This window comes from Calliopsis andreniformis, chromosome 4, assembly GCF_051401765.1.
Source record: "Calliopsis andreniformis isolate RMS-2024a chromosome 4, iyCalAndr_principal, whole genome shotgun sequence".
In the NCBI taxonomy this organism is placed as follows: Eukaryota; Metazoa; Arthropoda; class Insecta; order Hymenoptera; family Andrenidae; genus Calliopsis; species Calliopsis andreniformis.
Window position 1 is genome coordinate 1,985,959 of NC_135065.1, and position 17,038 is coordinate 2,002,996.

The 17,038-nt window shown below is 37.0% G+C and overlaps 2 protein-coding genes across 3 annotated transcripts in view; both read left to right on the plus strand.

Moving 5' to 3' along the window:
• Positions 1 to 17,038, plus strand: part of Nca (neurocalcin homolog) — a 245,771-nt gene that overhangs the window by 104,522 nt on the left and 124,211 nt on the right. The gene's annotated exons all lie outside the window — the stretch shown is intronic.
• The window catches only part of LOC143178177 (neuronal calcium sensor 2), a 175,657-nt gene that overhangs the window by 64,654 nt on the left and 93,965 nt on the right, over positions 1 to 17,038 (plus strand). The window contains exon 3 of one of the 2 annotated variants that reach the window (XM_076376693.1): positions 8,116 to 8,161. In XM_076376693.1, coding sequence (XP_076232808.1) covers positions 8,116 to 8,161 — 46 coding nt within the window. Of the gene's footprint in view, positions 1 to 8,115; positions 8,162 to 10,454; positions 10,560 to 17,038 lie in introns of those variants that run through there. The other variant, XM_076376697.1, reaches the window with a different exon arrangement.

Sequence of the window (17,038 nt, forward strand, 5' to 3'; positions counted from 1 at the left end):
AAGTAAAAAAGCAACAGTAACATTTTTCGATATCTCGCACCGTTTTCGAGATAATCGACTCCGAAGTTCACGATTTCCTACCACTGCTGCTGACTCGCTTGTTCGCGTACGAGCGCGGCCGCAATGCGCGTAGCCTACTCTACCGCGGGCGCTCCACCGGCATACTCGCGCTCTGATTGGTCGGGGTTTTCTGTTAATATCTTGTTAACGAAGCCTCGAAGAACATTTTCGCTAAGGAAAAAGTTGTTTCAAATCATCCCTCGAATCACCCCTTTTAAGGAACTCCAACATTTTTGGGACACCCTGTATATAAAAATTTTCATCTCGAAAACGAAAAGAGAGCGACAATTATTTCATTTATATTAATTAATCTACGTATCAAAATACACTATACAAAAAAGTTTCAAAGAAATCGGCGAGGAGTAAGTAATTGTCAATAATTTCCGACAGGAGAGTACAAGACGTCAAATTTACCCTCTGACTCCTCATCTTCTCAAGGAGTTCTTTGGGTTTAAGGGATGGGAGGCCTTTCAGTATAACAGCGAGGACTTTCTCTGTGTTAAGGAAAATGGTGTAGAATTACTTGTTACCTCCTAGTAATCGTTCTTTGAAAGTTTTAAAATCCAAGACAGAATCGAACTGAATCCTAACTCTGTTCCCGAGGAACTTCAGTCTTAAGGTTTTCCCGTTGGCTTCCTGGAGATTGGTGCTCAATCGGGCAATGTTTAAGTCTAAGTTAGAAACGTAGATGGGAGAAGGGCAGGGGATTATCTTGAGGTGGCTCACCTCTACAGGAGTTGTGTTAGAGTTTATGATAGATTCCGACGCTGAGGTTTTTCTCGGCTTTGGTACTTTTTAGATTAGGTGATTATGACTCATTCAGCTTCTGACCAAAAGATTCTAAAAGCATGAATCCGTAGGGATATTTGAGACGCCTGTCAACGTCCATGGAGATATCTATGGGAATTTTTTCCGGGGAGAAATTAGCAGAAGCAGAGATCTGAGCCTTTTAATGCAACGTGGGTACAGGGGAGTTTGACCTTCCTATGTTAGGACGCCGCAGTATTGTCGGTGGGGCCATCTGCATCAGGACTATGCGACTACTGGCTGCCGTCATAGTAGGGGAGGAAGAATGAGATTGTAGAGGTACCGGCGTTTTGAAAATCTTGACGGGAGTTGTCTCTCACCTTTTTTGCCGGCGGCATGTCAGTTTGCACAGAGAATGATTTCGTGACTATGGATGACCCAATCGCCGATTGTTCTAATTATGCGTAATAGGGAGCTGAATTGCTTACTCGACTGTCCTTAGTCTGGTGGACTCCCAGAAACGGGGGCAAAAGATCTCAGGCCTCAAGCTGACCTCTCAATCTTTCTCAATCTCAATACATGTTACGAGAAGTTTTGATTCAAGAAGGAATAAACCTCTTTCCTTCGTATTATCGGATTACAAAAGCAAAAGTAGATTCCTATTCAGGAACACAACACATGCACATGAACGAGGGAAAACCAAACGTACAACTCCAAGGACTCTTAGACGACACAACTTCGAGAATAGTTTCTACGATTTCATTAACGGAAGAAAATTTTTTTTTATTTATTTATTTAAGGTCGCATCAACCACTTATGGTCATTAGCGACCGCAGTTTACAACAGATTATACAACTATAGAAATAACAAAGTATATACAACAATACCTAGGGCAAGAACTAATTTCGCATAATAGTTTTCATATTTGCTAAAATAAATGGAGGTCAAGTATTTATTCTTAATATTATATTCTTTGGTTATTTGATACATGACTTGAAACTAATATATTTTAATAAAAATTAAGGACAGGAGTTATATGTGCTGTTTCATGTTAGTTCGTTACAGAGACACCTTCAGACAGACAGATCACTCGTGCCAATCACACATATTCCACTTCAGACCACTTCACATAAGGCTCACCATACATAAATCATATTTTCAACAATACTAAAGGTACCGTATAGAGAATGCGTGAATTTCATAAAATGGTAACTTGGATTTGATATGATGAGTTACAATATATGTTGGTGTTACGTACAGTTTACGGTGCTATGGTGTACATTAATATCTCTGAGATAGAGAAGGAGATTTTTAGAGTGTTTTTCGTAATTTAAGGATGTCTGAATAACATTTGGGACATTATGTTTTGTTTTGTAATGGGATATGCTACTGTAATTGAAAAGATGGTCTATGGTTATGATATCATCGCAGAAATAGCATTTGTTTGGTTCTCTTTTTATTAAACCATGGGCATGAGTTAGTTTGGTGTGCCCGATTCTTATTCTAGTAAGAATGACCTGCTCTCTTTTATCGAAAAGAAATGCAGGATTTTTATCGAACATACTTGTGCGCATCCTGTAAATGTGAGATGCAGGTATGTTTTTCCAAAAATCATTTTCCATGTTTTTTAGCTTGGATTTGCAAAAAGCTTTTATCAAAAAGAGATACCTGTTAGGTATTTCTTTGGAATTTGATTGTTGGAGTATCTGGATATGGGGGTTGACTGTTGAAGATGTTTAGGTGGTCTGGTAAAGTTGCTATTGACTTCTATGGAATTTAGGCGTAAGTTGTGTGTTGCCTCAATAATACTTTGTGCTACAGGATGTTGTTTTCTATCTGTAATTTTCGTGAAGGATGGACTCTAAGTTTGTGTAAATTATGATTAGAAATCTTCTGTGGGATTTTTGATTGATGAAGTTTAAGGTTTAACTGATCGCGTAGGTTTTTGAAGATTTAACATATATTTTACCCGTGTCGGTATAGTTTTGTAGATTTGTTTCGGACGTGATTAATCTGATCTTGTTGTTCTTTGTGTCATTCTCTACTTCGGAAGAGTGAAGTATCTTCGGAATAGTTAAGATCCAAGGGGAGTTTTAAATTGTCGCCTTTCCAAGAATATGGGTAAGTTCATACCAAGCTTTTTGGGGATATCTTGAATTCGAATGCTCACAGATTTTGGCAGGGAATGATTGTTTTGATAAATATTGTCCATCTGTTTGAGAAATATGATTTTGAATATGTCCTGCTGGTGATTTGTAGCTATTGTCATAGAAAAGTTTAGGGTTGGTAGCAGTCAGCGAATTTCGAGAGAAGGTAGTTCCGTTTGCAACCAACAACAAAATAACCAACGCCGACTTAGATGCTATCAAAAACATAGAAAATCCTACAATAATTTCAATGCCAGACATACATCATGGAAAAATTTCACAAAAAACAAAAACTGCATAACTCTATACTAATACTCATCCAGAAACTCCTACAGAATAATATGCCCAAATAAATTCACAATCTGCAGAGGTCCAAGGGAGAAACCTTCCTTAATTGACCTCTTCATCATCAACCATCATAAAAATTTTAATTGCCGCACCACCGACGATATTAATAGGCAACATAGACCGGTATTGCTGAGCACAATGGACCGCAACTTACCTCCCAAGTATACAAGACCTACGGACTGGGAATCCTACAAGAACCTTATCAGCAGACACTAAAACTCACGCATAAATTCCACTCTCAAGACGAAATAGACGAATGCATAAATACCCTAGTACACACACTCAAAAAAATGTTACAATAAATTAACCACATTCATCAAATCCACTAACCACGACACCCATTTCCGATTGCACACTCGCCTAACAATCTACATCGGAAAAAGAAGGAAATGCAGAAAACTCTGGCAAAAATACGATCTTCAATACTATCATGAACTGGCCAAACCAACTCAACCCAACTAACCGGCTCTTCATACTACTCAACGAAATCAAGTTAATCATAAAATAACTCAACAAAAACCAAGGCCCCTGTACCAGATAAGAATACAGCCCCTTTATTAAAATTTGCAGACAAGAAAAATTCATCTACCACTATTCTACATATTGAACTACTCTCTATCTATCGCTTACTTCCCCAAAAACTGGAAGGTAGCAAAATAGTACCGTCCACAACAGTTATCGCCCCATCATTTTCCTTCCCCTGGCAGGGAAAGTATTCGAGAAATGTATACTCAACCACCTTTCCAATTTGCTAGAAGAAAAGAAAATAATTATAAACCAGTAGTTTGGCTTCAGAGCGTGGCATTCCACTATTCATCAACGAGTCAGAGTCACACAAATACTTATCTACGAAATTAATGTCAAGAGATCGGTAGCCATGATACTGCTGGACATTAAAAAGACTTTTGGACACAGTCTGGCACGAAGCCCTATTGTTAAAGATGTTCCAGGCAGGGCTACCGATGCACTTTGTCCAAATAATTCAGTCATTTTTAAAAGATAAATACATATATGTTACTATTAACAATAGAGCCTCAAGTAAACATAAAATGGAAGCTGATGCCCTCTAAGGCTCAACGCTTAGCATTGTTACGCGCCGAGCGGGTTGAGACGCCCGAGCGCGAACATTTATAAAATTCTTGTTTTTAGTGTACGTAAGAGAGGATGAGAAGGGTTTGAATTTAAAAGTAAATAAAACTTGAGAGATTATTTCGAGTAGTTAAAGGGATCGGTGGTGCTACAGTCCCATACGGGTCCTTGATCAGCTGTATTCTGTTACGTCCCTGCTTTGCGGAGCGCACGCGCGCAGCACGGCAGGGGAAAGTACAGTGAATATTTAAATTTTTAAATATAATTTTGTTTGGGTTCGGAGACACTCTAGTCCCATACGGGCCCCATTCACAGGATTACTTAAAGAAAGTGGTAACAAAATAAGAGCTTGAGATTAATTTTAACTGGAAAAGATATAATGTGTAATTGCCAATTCTCAATGATTACAACAAAGTCATTCAATGAATATAAACATATAAAAGAGAAAATTTATAAAATACGACATACGCGTACACACACACAATCGACCGAGTTGTTACAAAATTTTTATTATAAAGGAGTAACGGAAAAGTACTCACCAAATTTTATTTGGTCAATTTACTTTATAATTTTGCTTTTGGTATTTGGCTTTAACTGTGTTATTTCCTGTTGCGAGAAGAAGTACACACACACTGCTATTAGCACTACAGTTACGTATGATTATAATTATAATAATAAGAAAATTAAAATTGAATATATATATGATATGGAAAAAGAAATAAAGAAAAAAAAAACGAAGTTAAAGAGAATACTAATTAGGATAACTAATTTTCGAGAGGCTGAGTCCTTTTTGTTAATAACAAAAACTATGTCTCAAACCACGGACTCACGACACGCACCTCGCGATTGTACGTCGACAAGTGACGCAGCTTCACGCTCCCGGAGGAGACCAAAGTGGGCCTCGTCCGAAATTGTTTATTCTGCGCCCCGTATCTTAACGAATTAGGTCGCGAGTTCGATACATGGTGAGCCGTGATTCGTCAATCTGTTGCATCGAGAGCATGTGAAGAGTGTGTGTATGCTCCTTCCTTTCTTCTTTCTATATTCTACTATACTCTTTTTTTTTTTTTAAAGGGTTTTATAATGAATTTTGAATTTGGAGTAAAAGAGAATTTTCCAGACGATGCGTGACGCTAATGAAAAGGAAAGGCATTCGTAAAATTAGTACCAATATCCACTATGGTCAGGGAAAGCCCACAATGCTATGCAATACCACAGTGTTCTAGTACCATATAGTTCTATTAAGTAATGCCCATCCTTACATTCAAACGCATTCAATCAACTCACTCAATCACATACACGTACATAGGTGCAACTAAACAAATTGAAGGCTGACTAGCGCGCAACGGTAACAGTGTCTTATAGTTATAAAAATTATTTAACGTGGGAAAGGAATGTTCTAGAGCGGCAAGCGAGCGCTATCACCCTCACAGGATGTTTACGGTCCTTATACGTAACCTGATCTATTGCGCGTTAAGAATCGGAGCATAGGACCACGCTGATTCCAAGGAAGGAATGTCTAATTTCAACAACTGTTCGGCGTCACCAATGCGGTAATGGATAAACATAGATCGTTTATTCTCTTAATGAGGGAGTTCCCAGTACACCATAGGCGTAATTCATACCATAAGCGTATTCGAAACGTAACAATTCCAAATCCGAACAGGATAAAGGCCGAAAAAAAAAATTAAAAATAAAGAATATAAAATACGTAAATTGTATTTATTGATGAATCTAATTAAAGATCGAATAATAAAATGTTTCAATAAGAACGTGTATAAAAATGAATATATATAAAAATATGTAGATAGATAATATAAAAAGTATATATACGTATAAGATTATAGGAACAGAAATATCTAAATTAGTACGTGCAAACAGACATTCATTCTCCCGTTTATAGTGGAATAATTCAGACCAGAGAAATTCCCACAGTCTTTAGACTATCTGAAACTATTGCCACTCGTTCTAAAATGATTAATTTTAAAATTTCCAAACGAAAGAAGGAAACAATATTAATTTAAAGGACTCACCAGTAGAATTTCTTTTCCTTTTTTAAAAAATCTCCTCAAAAATAATTTTGACGTCTCACTTTTAAATTTTTAGATACTGGTTAACCCTGTATGGAAGAAAGAATTAGACATTTATTCGCACATACACACACTATGAATTTAATTCTTAATTAATCAGCTATTTTATATGGTATAGATTGAAAATAATATATATATAAGCGGCATCGGGCCATTTGCTTTCTCTAAACATTTGCTCTTCTTTTAAACAATTAAACGATACCCGATAGCTGGGAGGCCCAACGTAGCCACCAGCCATAAACAGTATCGCCACTCGGGCCGTCACCAAATCTAATCATCGGTGACAGATTTAAGATCCCGCCTATAAACAATCCTATACATTTTGCAAAGATCTACGTCGCCACGGCTAATTGACTTGGCACGTATCTCGTCCTCGGACGAGATCGACACATGCGTCTCCTTAAGACAAAGGTTGACGCTAACATGTAATTGTAATTCTGTGATTGCTTCAGCACGAAACCGTCATTTGTTTATTTTCCACGACTTGAGTTATTGATTCAACCTCTTGCAAGGATCAGAGCGAGAAATGACAAAAGGATGCATTCTGTTAAATGAAGATTTATTCTCTCCCGGTATGACACAGTTTTGTATCATGTCTCGTCGCTCTCGAACGCAATCCAAGACTGCCGCCAATTAGCTGGGCCTGGCACTTCGCTGTTTAAGTCTTGCTATCGCCTCTTCCAGTGTTCCTGGAACGCTCCACTAAACACCCTCCTCGATTGTATATACAGCCCGCGTTTCGGGTTTCTCAACACTCTTCAAACTTGATTTTTCAAAAAGCAAAAACTAAAAGAAAGGCGTATATATGATTGCAGTCACAATTTTAATACTTTAAGTCAGATGTTGAAGTATAATAATAAAGCAGTGTACATTATAAGGTGCACCAAGTCTGAAAGGGTTCAAAATCTCAAAAAATTCCGTAACATTTGTCTTAGTACATGCATATAATAAGTTACGAAAAATGGAAGAAACGTAATTTTATATTTTTCCCTTTTTTTTATTACCCCTCAGTTTGAGATACAGAATTGAAATTTGTTACAAACTGATTTTTTGTTCTAAGCTATCAAATGGCTCATCATGAGTTGCACTTGATGCAGGGGCACTTTTGGCCTTCTTACTTAGCTAGACTTTTTATAAAGATTCTTTACAAAGTTAGTCAGACTCAGTCAGCCAATCTTAATCCGACCAAAAACCGTGGGATGACTGATATCAAAAAGTAAACAAATATTTTAAAAATTACTAATAGAGCTGCAGAACATTCTAAAATATGGATGAAACAATATTAATAAAGAGATGATAAAAAAACTAATTGCTAGGATGTTAAAATTAGTAAAAGCTATGTTTAAACTACGCGGAATGTATACAGAAAAAGAAAGTTATTATTAATTATATTAGTAAGAATTTATACAAATTATTGCATATATTTCTTATTTTACACACTGCTAATTGTTTAAAATATGAGAAAAGATAGTTTCCAATTACACATTTCACCGACTTCTATTGTTTTTGTAGGTTTTTATGGTATTTTAGTAGGTGTCATGCCCTTTGAGCGGGTGTAATTGAATATATTAAATTTTTTAAAATGCTCAGGATTTCAGTATCCCGGAATTATAGTCTAGTCTTTATTTTTTCAGGAATGTGGTTCAAAGGTCGTGCTACGCACCGAAAAAGCCATGTCAGGTAATCATTGAGTTTTATACTTTTTTTCAATTTAGAAGATTCGTCAATTCAAACATTGAATATTAATTAATTAACCTTATAGTATGAGAGTGCAAATCTGCGTAATTGACTTCCTAAGGTTTCGGCCTGTCATTTACAGAGATTGGAACTCTGATTTTATATCTCCCATTTTTCACTTCATTGTGTTTACTAATTGTCAGTCGATAATCAAAGTAATCTGTCTAGCACTATAGAAATTTAAACGTACAGTAGAACGTTCATTCTCTGAAATGTCAATCATCTGACTGTCAGTTATCCAAAACGTCAATTATCCAAATTTCGATTTTCCGTATGATCGATTATACGAATTTTGACACACAATAGGTCTGTATTCAAAGACTGTGATAGCGACGATATTTAGGAACAATTAAACATAGACAGGAATCATTATGGATATAAAACTATGAGTCTGAAAACTATAATATTATTTCATCTATACTTGACAAAAATGATGACACAAATTAAGACATAGCAGGATATAGTACTAGTTCAATGTACAATTCTAACTTCCGGCGAAGCCGAAAATGCATTGACTATTGTATTATAGTAGGCAAAACATCAAAAAGAAATAAAAGCTGTACGAATAGTTAATTTAGAGGGAATTCACAACTTGATATCAAAAAATGTTTAATTTATTCTTTTATACTACATTTGTGTTGTTAAGTATGTATTTTTTTATGTTATCTGAATATTGTTTAACTTTTAGTTTATTTATAACATACTTTGGTTCTTCCAGATCGATTATCCGAAAAGTCGCTTATACAAACGGATTTATCTACCAATTCATTCGGATAATTGACATTCTACTGTACCTATTTCTATCCATCGACACTGATAAACTGATATGAAATACGAGGAGAGAATTAATTTTGTATTTGGCTGCCTCCTATTGTTTTTGTTTATTTTCTACAAATGGTTGGTATAAACGGGGATAACGTTTAATGAGTTATATATCGTTCGATAAATCAACGATTTGGAATTTTTTAAATATAAAAAAATTTTCATAGCGAAAGGTCAACGAATCTTGCTACATTTGATTTGTAATTTTCGCTTAGGACTAGTTCTAATATTGTAATTTGTGAGAATATGTAAGTCACAGTGTGAATTTAGACTATGATCGCTTGAAGATTTCCGGAAAACTGGAAAACTATTGAATATTAGATTTAGTCTAACAATGATCCAGGACGTTGCGACAGTTCTCTAATATTCTAGTTTTCTAGTTCAGTAATACTCACATTTTTAAAATAGTATCAAATATCATACTCTATTATTTTTTATTGATGTTGAATTTTATGTCTACAAATATTGACAAAAATTAAGAAACAAAATAATCGTTTTTTAACTTTTGATGTACATAGACTGGAAATAAAAATAGCATAAAGAGATTACAATTTATCCATCAACATATTATAAGTCTTTTTTCTCGAATATATTAATACAGAAGCTACATTAATTGAAGTCACAGAAAGCAAATAAAAGCTTTATGACAAACGTTAAGTACAATTACGACTTCTCGCACTAACAAGGGAAGTTCGGTGAGTGTTAATCGCCGATTTTAATGAAACTTTGTACAATTATTCTATGGTTCTACCTAAGAATTTTGCCGCACAAAGTAGCTGCCTATATGCACCTTTAAGGGAGGAACTAGCCCTTTAATCCAAGTCACCTTTTTCATTTCGGCGCTTATAGCTCACAAAGTATAAACACTATAAAAAAATGTCGCATACAAAAGTTTTACTGTTTTTCAAAATCTATTAGATCTTGAAAAAAACAATTTTCGTTTATCTGTCATGAGTCTCATTCCTGTGAAAACTTCTAAGGCATGTACTGGCGCGGTATAATGCTTACTTACAAAGTATTACAGTAAAACTATGTTTATACTATATAACAAAACATGTTATGTAGCAGTCTTATAAAACTTGTTAGAAAAATTACACGAAAAATGTTATACATATAACATTATGTTACATTCAGTTTTTCGTGTTATAGCAAAGTAAAAGTTACGTAACATTGGATTCAAATTTTGTTGTAAATCATACTTTTATATTTTCTTACAAGAATGTACCTTTCGATATTGTAACAAATTTGTATAATGTACCGCATTTGGGTCTTAATAACATGAAAAATTGAGATCCCTTGCGTGGGACTATCGCGACTGACGATCATATAAGGGCATGTTTTAGGCCACCGTGATCGATGCCCACATAAGAGCATGTTAATCAAATCGATTCGCCAATTCGCTGCGTTGGAAATAACAATGAAAGATCGCGGCAAGACGGATACCGCGAAGAGCGCGTGTTCAGCCGCGAGTCACGCCCGGACCTCTGTAAGATCGAAAGCGCTGTCTCCTCAAATACAGGTGAGTCACCTAGTATTAGAAACTGAAATATTTTCGAAAAATGCTTCAGACAAAAATTGAATAGTTTTGAGAAAGTCATGTAGAGGATACGTGGAGATCAAGTTTGTCCTATTAAATGGAATCATATATTTTCTATTGTGTCAATCGATTCAACTAAAGTCGAAATCAGTAACGTAATTTGACCTTCCTCCACATTCTCCTTCGTAATCACGCGTGCTACGATGGTATAATTGATCTATATAACTGGATACGGTATGGGGCTTAGCTGTCTGAGAACATTTGATCTGCGCCATTTCCTAAGTATATACCATTAGCGGCGCAAGTGGAAGGATAGGGTACTAAGTTTTAATTATATAACTAAATATATGTATGAATTGGCAAATATATACAAGCTTACTCCTCGTATAATTTGTCACGCGTTCTATTATCTCGCGGAAAATAAGCTAGAAATAGTGTTACAAGTATACATGTGAATTGGAAATATTGTAGTATCCTGTCCCTCCAATTGCGCCGCACATGTTGTATTCTTACAAAATGACGCAAACCTATTGCTCTCAGAATCGTTCTATACTCAGAAGCTCTATAACGTATCCAGTCATATAGAACAGTGGATGTCATAAGCATAATACATGTAGGTACTGTGCCCACGCGAGAAAAAGGTAAGCAAGGAAATGCGGGTTCGATCAACGTATAGATCGCCACATCAATTCAGGAGTTCTACACATCGACCTGCCTCCACACTTATTGTCCGTATTGACTGAAAGAAGTGTCAAAGATCGCCAACGGATCCTGTACAGAGCGAGGCAGATAGTGGTCAGAGGTAGGGTTAGACGAACCCTCCTGACCCCTGTGCCATATCCAACCGCTAACCTTCTTCTTGCGTGCCCACATTACTTCTCCTGCACGTATCGTGCGTATGTATCGTAGTGTTCGAGCTCATGTGGGGTAAAGTGGAGAAAGGAAAAGCGCAAGAGAAGGTGGTCTTCACCGGTCTACGTCGCTAGTACCGACTTTAGTTATTCTTTGTAAGAAGGTATTAAACTATTGTAGGAAGAGACAAATAGTCGACTGATCGAATAGTTCCGAGCTGGGATTCAAATACGAATTTTTCACTTGTCAGATGGCCATTTCAATATCGGCCATAATTCAATAAGCCGTTTCCTAAATCGGATGCCGACGCCTACATTATTCATACCGACAAAGCATCACTTATTGTAGGATATATTTCAATATTTTTAATTGAAATTTCAATATTTTTAATTGAAATATTCCTAAGTGGAATTCGTACAGTCAGTTGAGGATGTTTCTGAGAAAAGGGCCCGCCGCACAGTCTTCAGCCCTTGTACTTTTTGAGCACCAAATGCAATGATCTCGCCCACGGGTTTATCGAAGGATGGCACAATCCCTGGTGGATCATAAAATCAAATTTCCTCTTGGCCGCTCTATATTTATTCGGCGCCAGCCGTCAAGGCCTTAGCGGTGACAGGAGGTCCGGTGGTCTCGATGGAGTGCTGAATTCCGTGCGTAATTTCGGGCGGTACTATCGATGTACGCGTTAGAGAAGGAAACCTTCGTAATAAGTTACGATACAGCAAACTCTGAGCAAGCCGCTGAGAATTCACGGAACGTCGTCATCGTTGGACCGCCCTGCAATCCTGAACAAAGTAGCGCCATCAACCTGTCTCTGGATCTTCGAATCCATCACTAGATTAAAATGCGATAAAAAATTAGTTCCATTAATTGGTCTGTCTACGTCGCAAACAATAAACAACCACGACAGGGGTTTTCGGAACCCGAGGTCCAACGTTACGACACGATTCCGAAGGTTCTGATTCTGAATCCGTTAGCGGCGTATAAGATTGACACGTTAGGGTGAATACGACCACGTGTGGTAGCTGGAAGCACTGAGACATCCGCCCAAGTGTCTATTAAACATTTCACCCCAAACTTCCGACCCTGAACGATCAGACAACGACTTTTCTGGCACCCGGAACAGCCATCGCCGAAGCTATCCCGGACTCTAGTTTTCCGAGCCTCTTGGCGATTACCAGTTGCAAGGAGAAAAATGTCTCCGAGCTTGCGTTCTGTACTTAGCATACAATTGGCATAGCCCATTACGCGACTTAGAACGCATTTTCGCGCGCGAACTCAAAATCCTGCCACCAGAACCCTTTCTTTCGTGATCCAGTCCGCGATCCAACCGCGTCCCGAGACGCTTAAACGGGTCAACGAGCGTGGCGATAGCCGAATTAAAATCCGCAGGGAAGGCCTGAACCGTGCAAACACTTCCAGCGCTGATAACGTCTGCGATCTTGTCTGCTAGTTTCACCAACGCTTCGAGGTCCTAGTCAGAAACCGAAAGAATCGCCTGCGCCTGTTCAGGGAGACACTGCAAGCACAACGATTTAAGAACAGCGTCATTCGCTCGACCATGCGAAAGATCCTTCATGTGTCGCCAAAGCTGCGACGGCTTTTTATCTCCGAGGTTCGCCTCGTTTTACAATGACTGAAGATAACGCTCCTTACTTACGGCGAAAACGCCACCGAAGCGATTCTTGAGCCTTTAAGATCGGACACTTCACTTAGCGAGGACTCATCAAGGTTCTGGACCACGTGAAAGAATTTCGTCCGGTCCACTGTGACGAAAAACCACAGCTCTGGCTTGGTGCGCCAAAACGGCGTGGAACTGATACTCACGTGTGCTAAAGTACCTTCAGCGTCTCACAACGTACTCGTGCCATTTTTCGGCACGTTCATGAAATCACTTAACGTAGATATTGTTCTTAACACTGACGAGTACCAAATCCACGATCATAACACAACGATGACGCTGGGGTCATCAATTTATGGGGTTCACGGCATGATCAATTATACGCGTATCCTCATAACGTCTCCTGTGGCAAGGAGGTAACGTGTTCAAACAGGTTTGTTGAGGTTTAAACACCTTTTCTTACACAGTCTTTAATAAACACAAAACTCATGATAAACAATTCGGTGCACTATGGTACGAGGAACGTACTATTTCAATAAAAGACAATGGCAATAACCCTTGTTAGTAACGACTAGCTACCGACCAAAAAAAGCGCGGGATAACTGTCAGAGAAAATCCGGCTCAAGACCCCATAAGATCTGACAACTCGTCCTGAATCCTCCCACTGGCAGCTGCTGCCGCGAGCGGTGACTTATGGCAACACCATGTACACCACAATTGCATGGTCAACGGAGCCACCTATCGGTTGTAACGGCAACGATATAAGTCGTACACCAAGTAGGTCGCACCTGTGGTAATGGCGGTCTCGACGTAGTCATCTAACGACCACTGCGCTAACCGCAGACGGTCTGGGTGCTTCGCAGCCTTTTATTTAAAAACTTTACAAGGATTACAAGTTTTGATTCTATATATTTAATAAACATAATTGAATATAAAATAGTTAAAAAAATTACATAATTTCGGAACGCAATACCGGTAAAAGAAAGACTATTTTTGGCAAGTGGAAATTTTTACGTTTTAAGGCTACATTGTTTAAAAATTCTCAGCAAGGATATCCGATGAAAGTAGTAGGTTGTGAAAAACAACTATATTTGCATTTAGCCATTAGAATTTCTCTCCAATGTCGTTCTCTTGTGCGTTTATAATTCTTATGTCTCGTCTCTTGAACATCTTCGAACACTTAGCTAATAGGCTGAATTAAGTAATCGATTACATCAGCTCCTCAATGTCCTTTGCATATGCTCTAAAATTATCTTTTTCCATCTCATATCCGCAAAACAAATGGCTTGAGATTAAAGAAACGGGATGTATTAAAATTTTATTTATGCCTGCGACTTCTGCTATTTTCTCAGGGTTTTGAAAAAATTGAGAGGCATCTTTACCATCGTTTGCTATACCAATTGCTTTGATGTGTCGACCAATCTAATTCACGTTTAAATTTTTCTTAAATTTCCTGTTTTCTTAATTGTACTATTTTCCTTTCATCAACTTTTCGGGCCTGCCATTCCTTGATTGAAAGTTTATATTGTAAAAATATATGCGCGTGTAATGTAAACAAACCAAATTCAAAAGAAGTCATGTTGCATGTTCTTTTGAAAATTGAATGCAAATTCTTCAAATCTTTTGGTAAGACATTGCATATATAACGCACTTGAAAGATATTAACCCATTTGAATTAATAAGTTCATATATGTGCGGAATTTTTGTGCATCATCTGCAGAGCACCATATGCGCACAATTAGTGAAGAGTGATGATTGTAAACGGATTAAAGTATTAGGTTGTCCAGAAAGTTCTTTTTGTTTTTTTAATAAGTATTAAGTATAAAATATTTTGCGTTTTGTGTACTATTTTTGAATAATAATGTATGATCCGTCCTGTTCTAACACCTTTTGCCATCTTTCCAGAAGCCTCATAATGCCACTTTTCCAAAATTCTTTTGGCTTACTGTTAAAATGTTCTTCGAGGCTGTTTTTTTTTTTCATTAATCAATGTGAATTTTCTATTGCAAAGAAAATCGTTTAGGGAAAGGAACAAATAGAAGTCCGATGGTGCAAGGTCTGGAGAGTATGGAGGATGTGGTAGAACATCCCAATCAAGCTCTAACAGTTTCGTTCGCACGGGTAAAGAAACTGTGTGGCCTCACGTTGCGTTGTGAAACACGACGTCACGTCTATTCTGGACGTTTTGCAATGGTAGCTTCCTTAAGTTTTTCGATATGAAAAGAAGAAGATTGTTTTCCGCCCGTTGATGGAGAACCCACACTTCGTAGCGATTAGCGTATCCAAGTTTTATCAAATGTTCATGAACCGTTGTTCGCGGAATGTTTGAAGCATTTGCTATCTGACGAACACTAGATCTTAGGTTTTCATCGAGGTAGGTCTTGAACGGCCGCAGCTATCTTCATCTTTAAGATTAAAATTTTTGGTTCTAAACCTTCTAAACCAATTACTGACTGTTTGGACAGTTATAGACTGGTCCCCATAAACGCCACAAATCTCCATTGCAGTATTTTCAGACGTACTGCCTTTTTTAAAGCAGTAAAATATAACTTGACGCAAATACATCTTCTGGTTTTTCATCTTTCACAACGCGAGAAACACTGGATACACTTTCTACTGACGTCGAGAACTGTTCTCTTGTACTGCCAGAAGATGACTAGTAACCAGTAATTGACGGTAGAGTGATGTGGTTGTTTGTTTATTTAAGCACAGAGAAATAAAGCCTCCAGCGACGAACGCGAAAAGAACTTGCCGTAAAACCTAATATTTCTCCCAGTAAAGGCAAAAAATTTTGATAAAATGAAGGGTTATAATTCTAGTAATAGTGAAGAAGTAATTAGGCCTACAAAACGTAGATATATTATTACGATATCTTCTGAAAATAATAATAGTGATAGTGATCAAAGTGTAAATGATTTTGAATGGGAAGAAAAAACTGATCAACCTATATTGCATAAATTTATATCTGTTAGTGGTGTAAATAAGGATATTACAAATTTTACTAGAGATTCTCTCTAGTAAATGTCCTATTTACGAATTATTTTTAACGGAGGAAATTCTTGAACACATTGTAATGGAAACTAATCGATTTGGAAAAAACGATCCGAGTTTCACAAAAACTTTTGTAGAGGAATTGAAAGTTTATTTTGCACGAATAACATTGATATCTCTGGTCTAAAAACCTACATTACAAAGTTATTAGAGCAGGAACAAAAGTATTGAAACACCGTACATCAGAACAATGATGTCCCGAAATAGGTTGCACTTTGCAAATAATGAATTCTTGCAACAGAATTATCCGTTATGTAAAATAAGACCGGTGATTGACATGATCACAAAATTATTCAGAGAAGCATACACGCCTGGCAAAGATGATTCTTTAGATGAGTTGTTTATAAAATGTAGAAGCAGATTTTCTTATATTCAATATAATAAATCAAAGAGAGCCAGATTTGGAATAAAATTCTATAAATTATCCGACTCCTGAACAAAAGATATACATAATTTTAAGATACATATAGGAAAGGATAAGAGCACGAAAATTGTTCTAGACATGATGGCAGAAAGCAAACTGTTACGAAAGGGTCATTGTTTATGTATTGACAATTGGTACAGTTTCCCTGATTTATACAATAAATTATATACATTGGAAACAAATGTTTGTGGCACGGGAAGAATAAATAGAAAAGGAATGCCTAAAGCTTTAGAAAATATAAAATTGGAACGAAGTAAAGCTACTATACTCCAAAGTAAAAATATTTCCGCAATAAAATGGAAAGACAAAAAAAAAACATTATTATGTTATCAATAATGCATAAGTTGGAGTTTGCTGATACAGGGAAAAAAATTACAAAACTAAAAAAAAACATTGTAAAGCCAACTGTGTTATGTTGGATTACAATAAAAGCATGGGTGGAGTTAATGGAGGAGATCAAATTTTTCCATATTATGGAATTGAAACAACTTCATCACAGAGAGCTCGCAAACG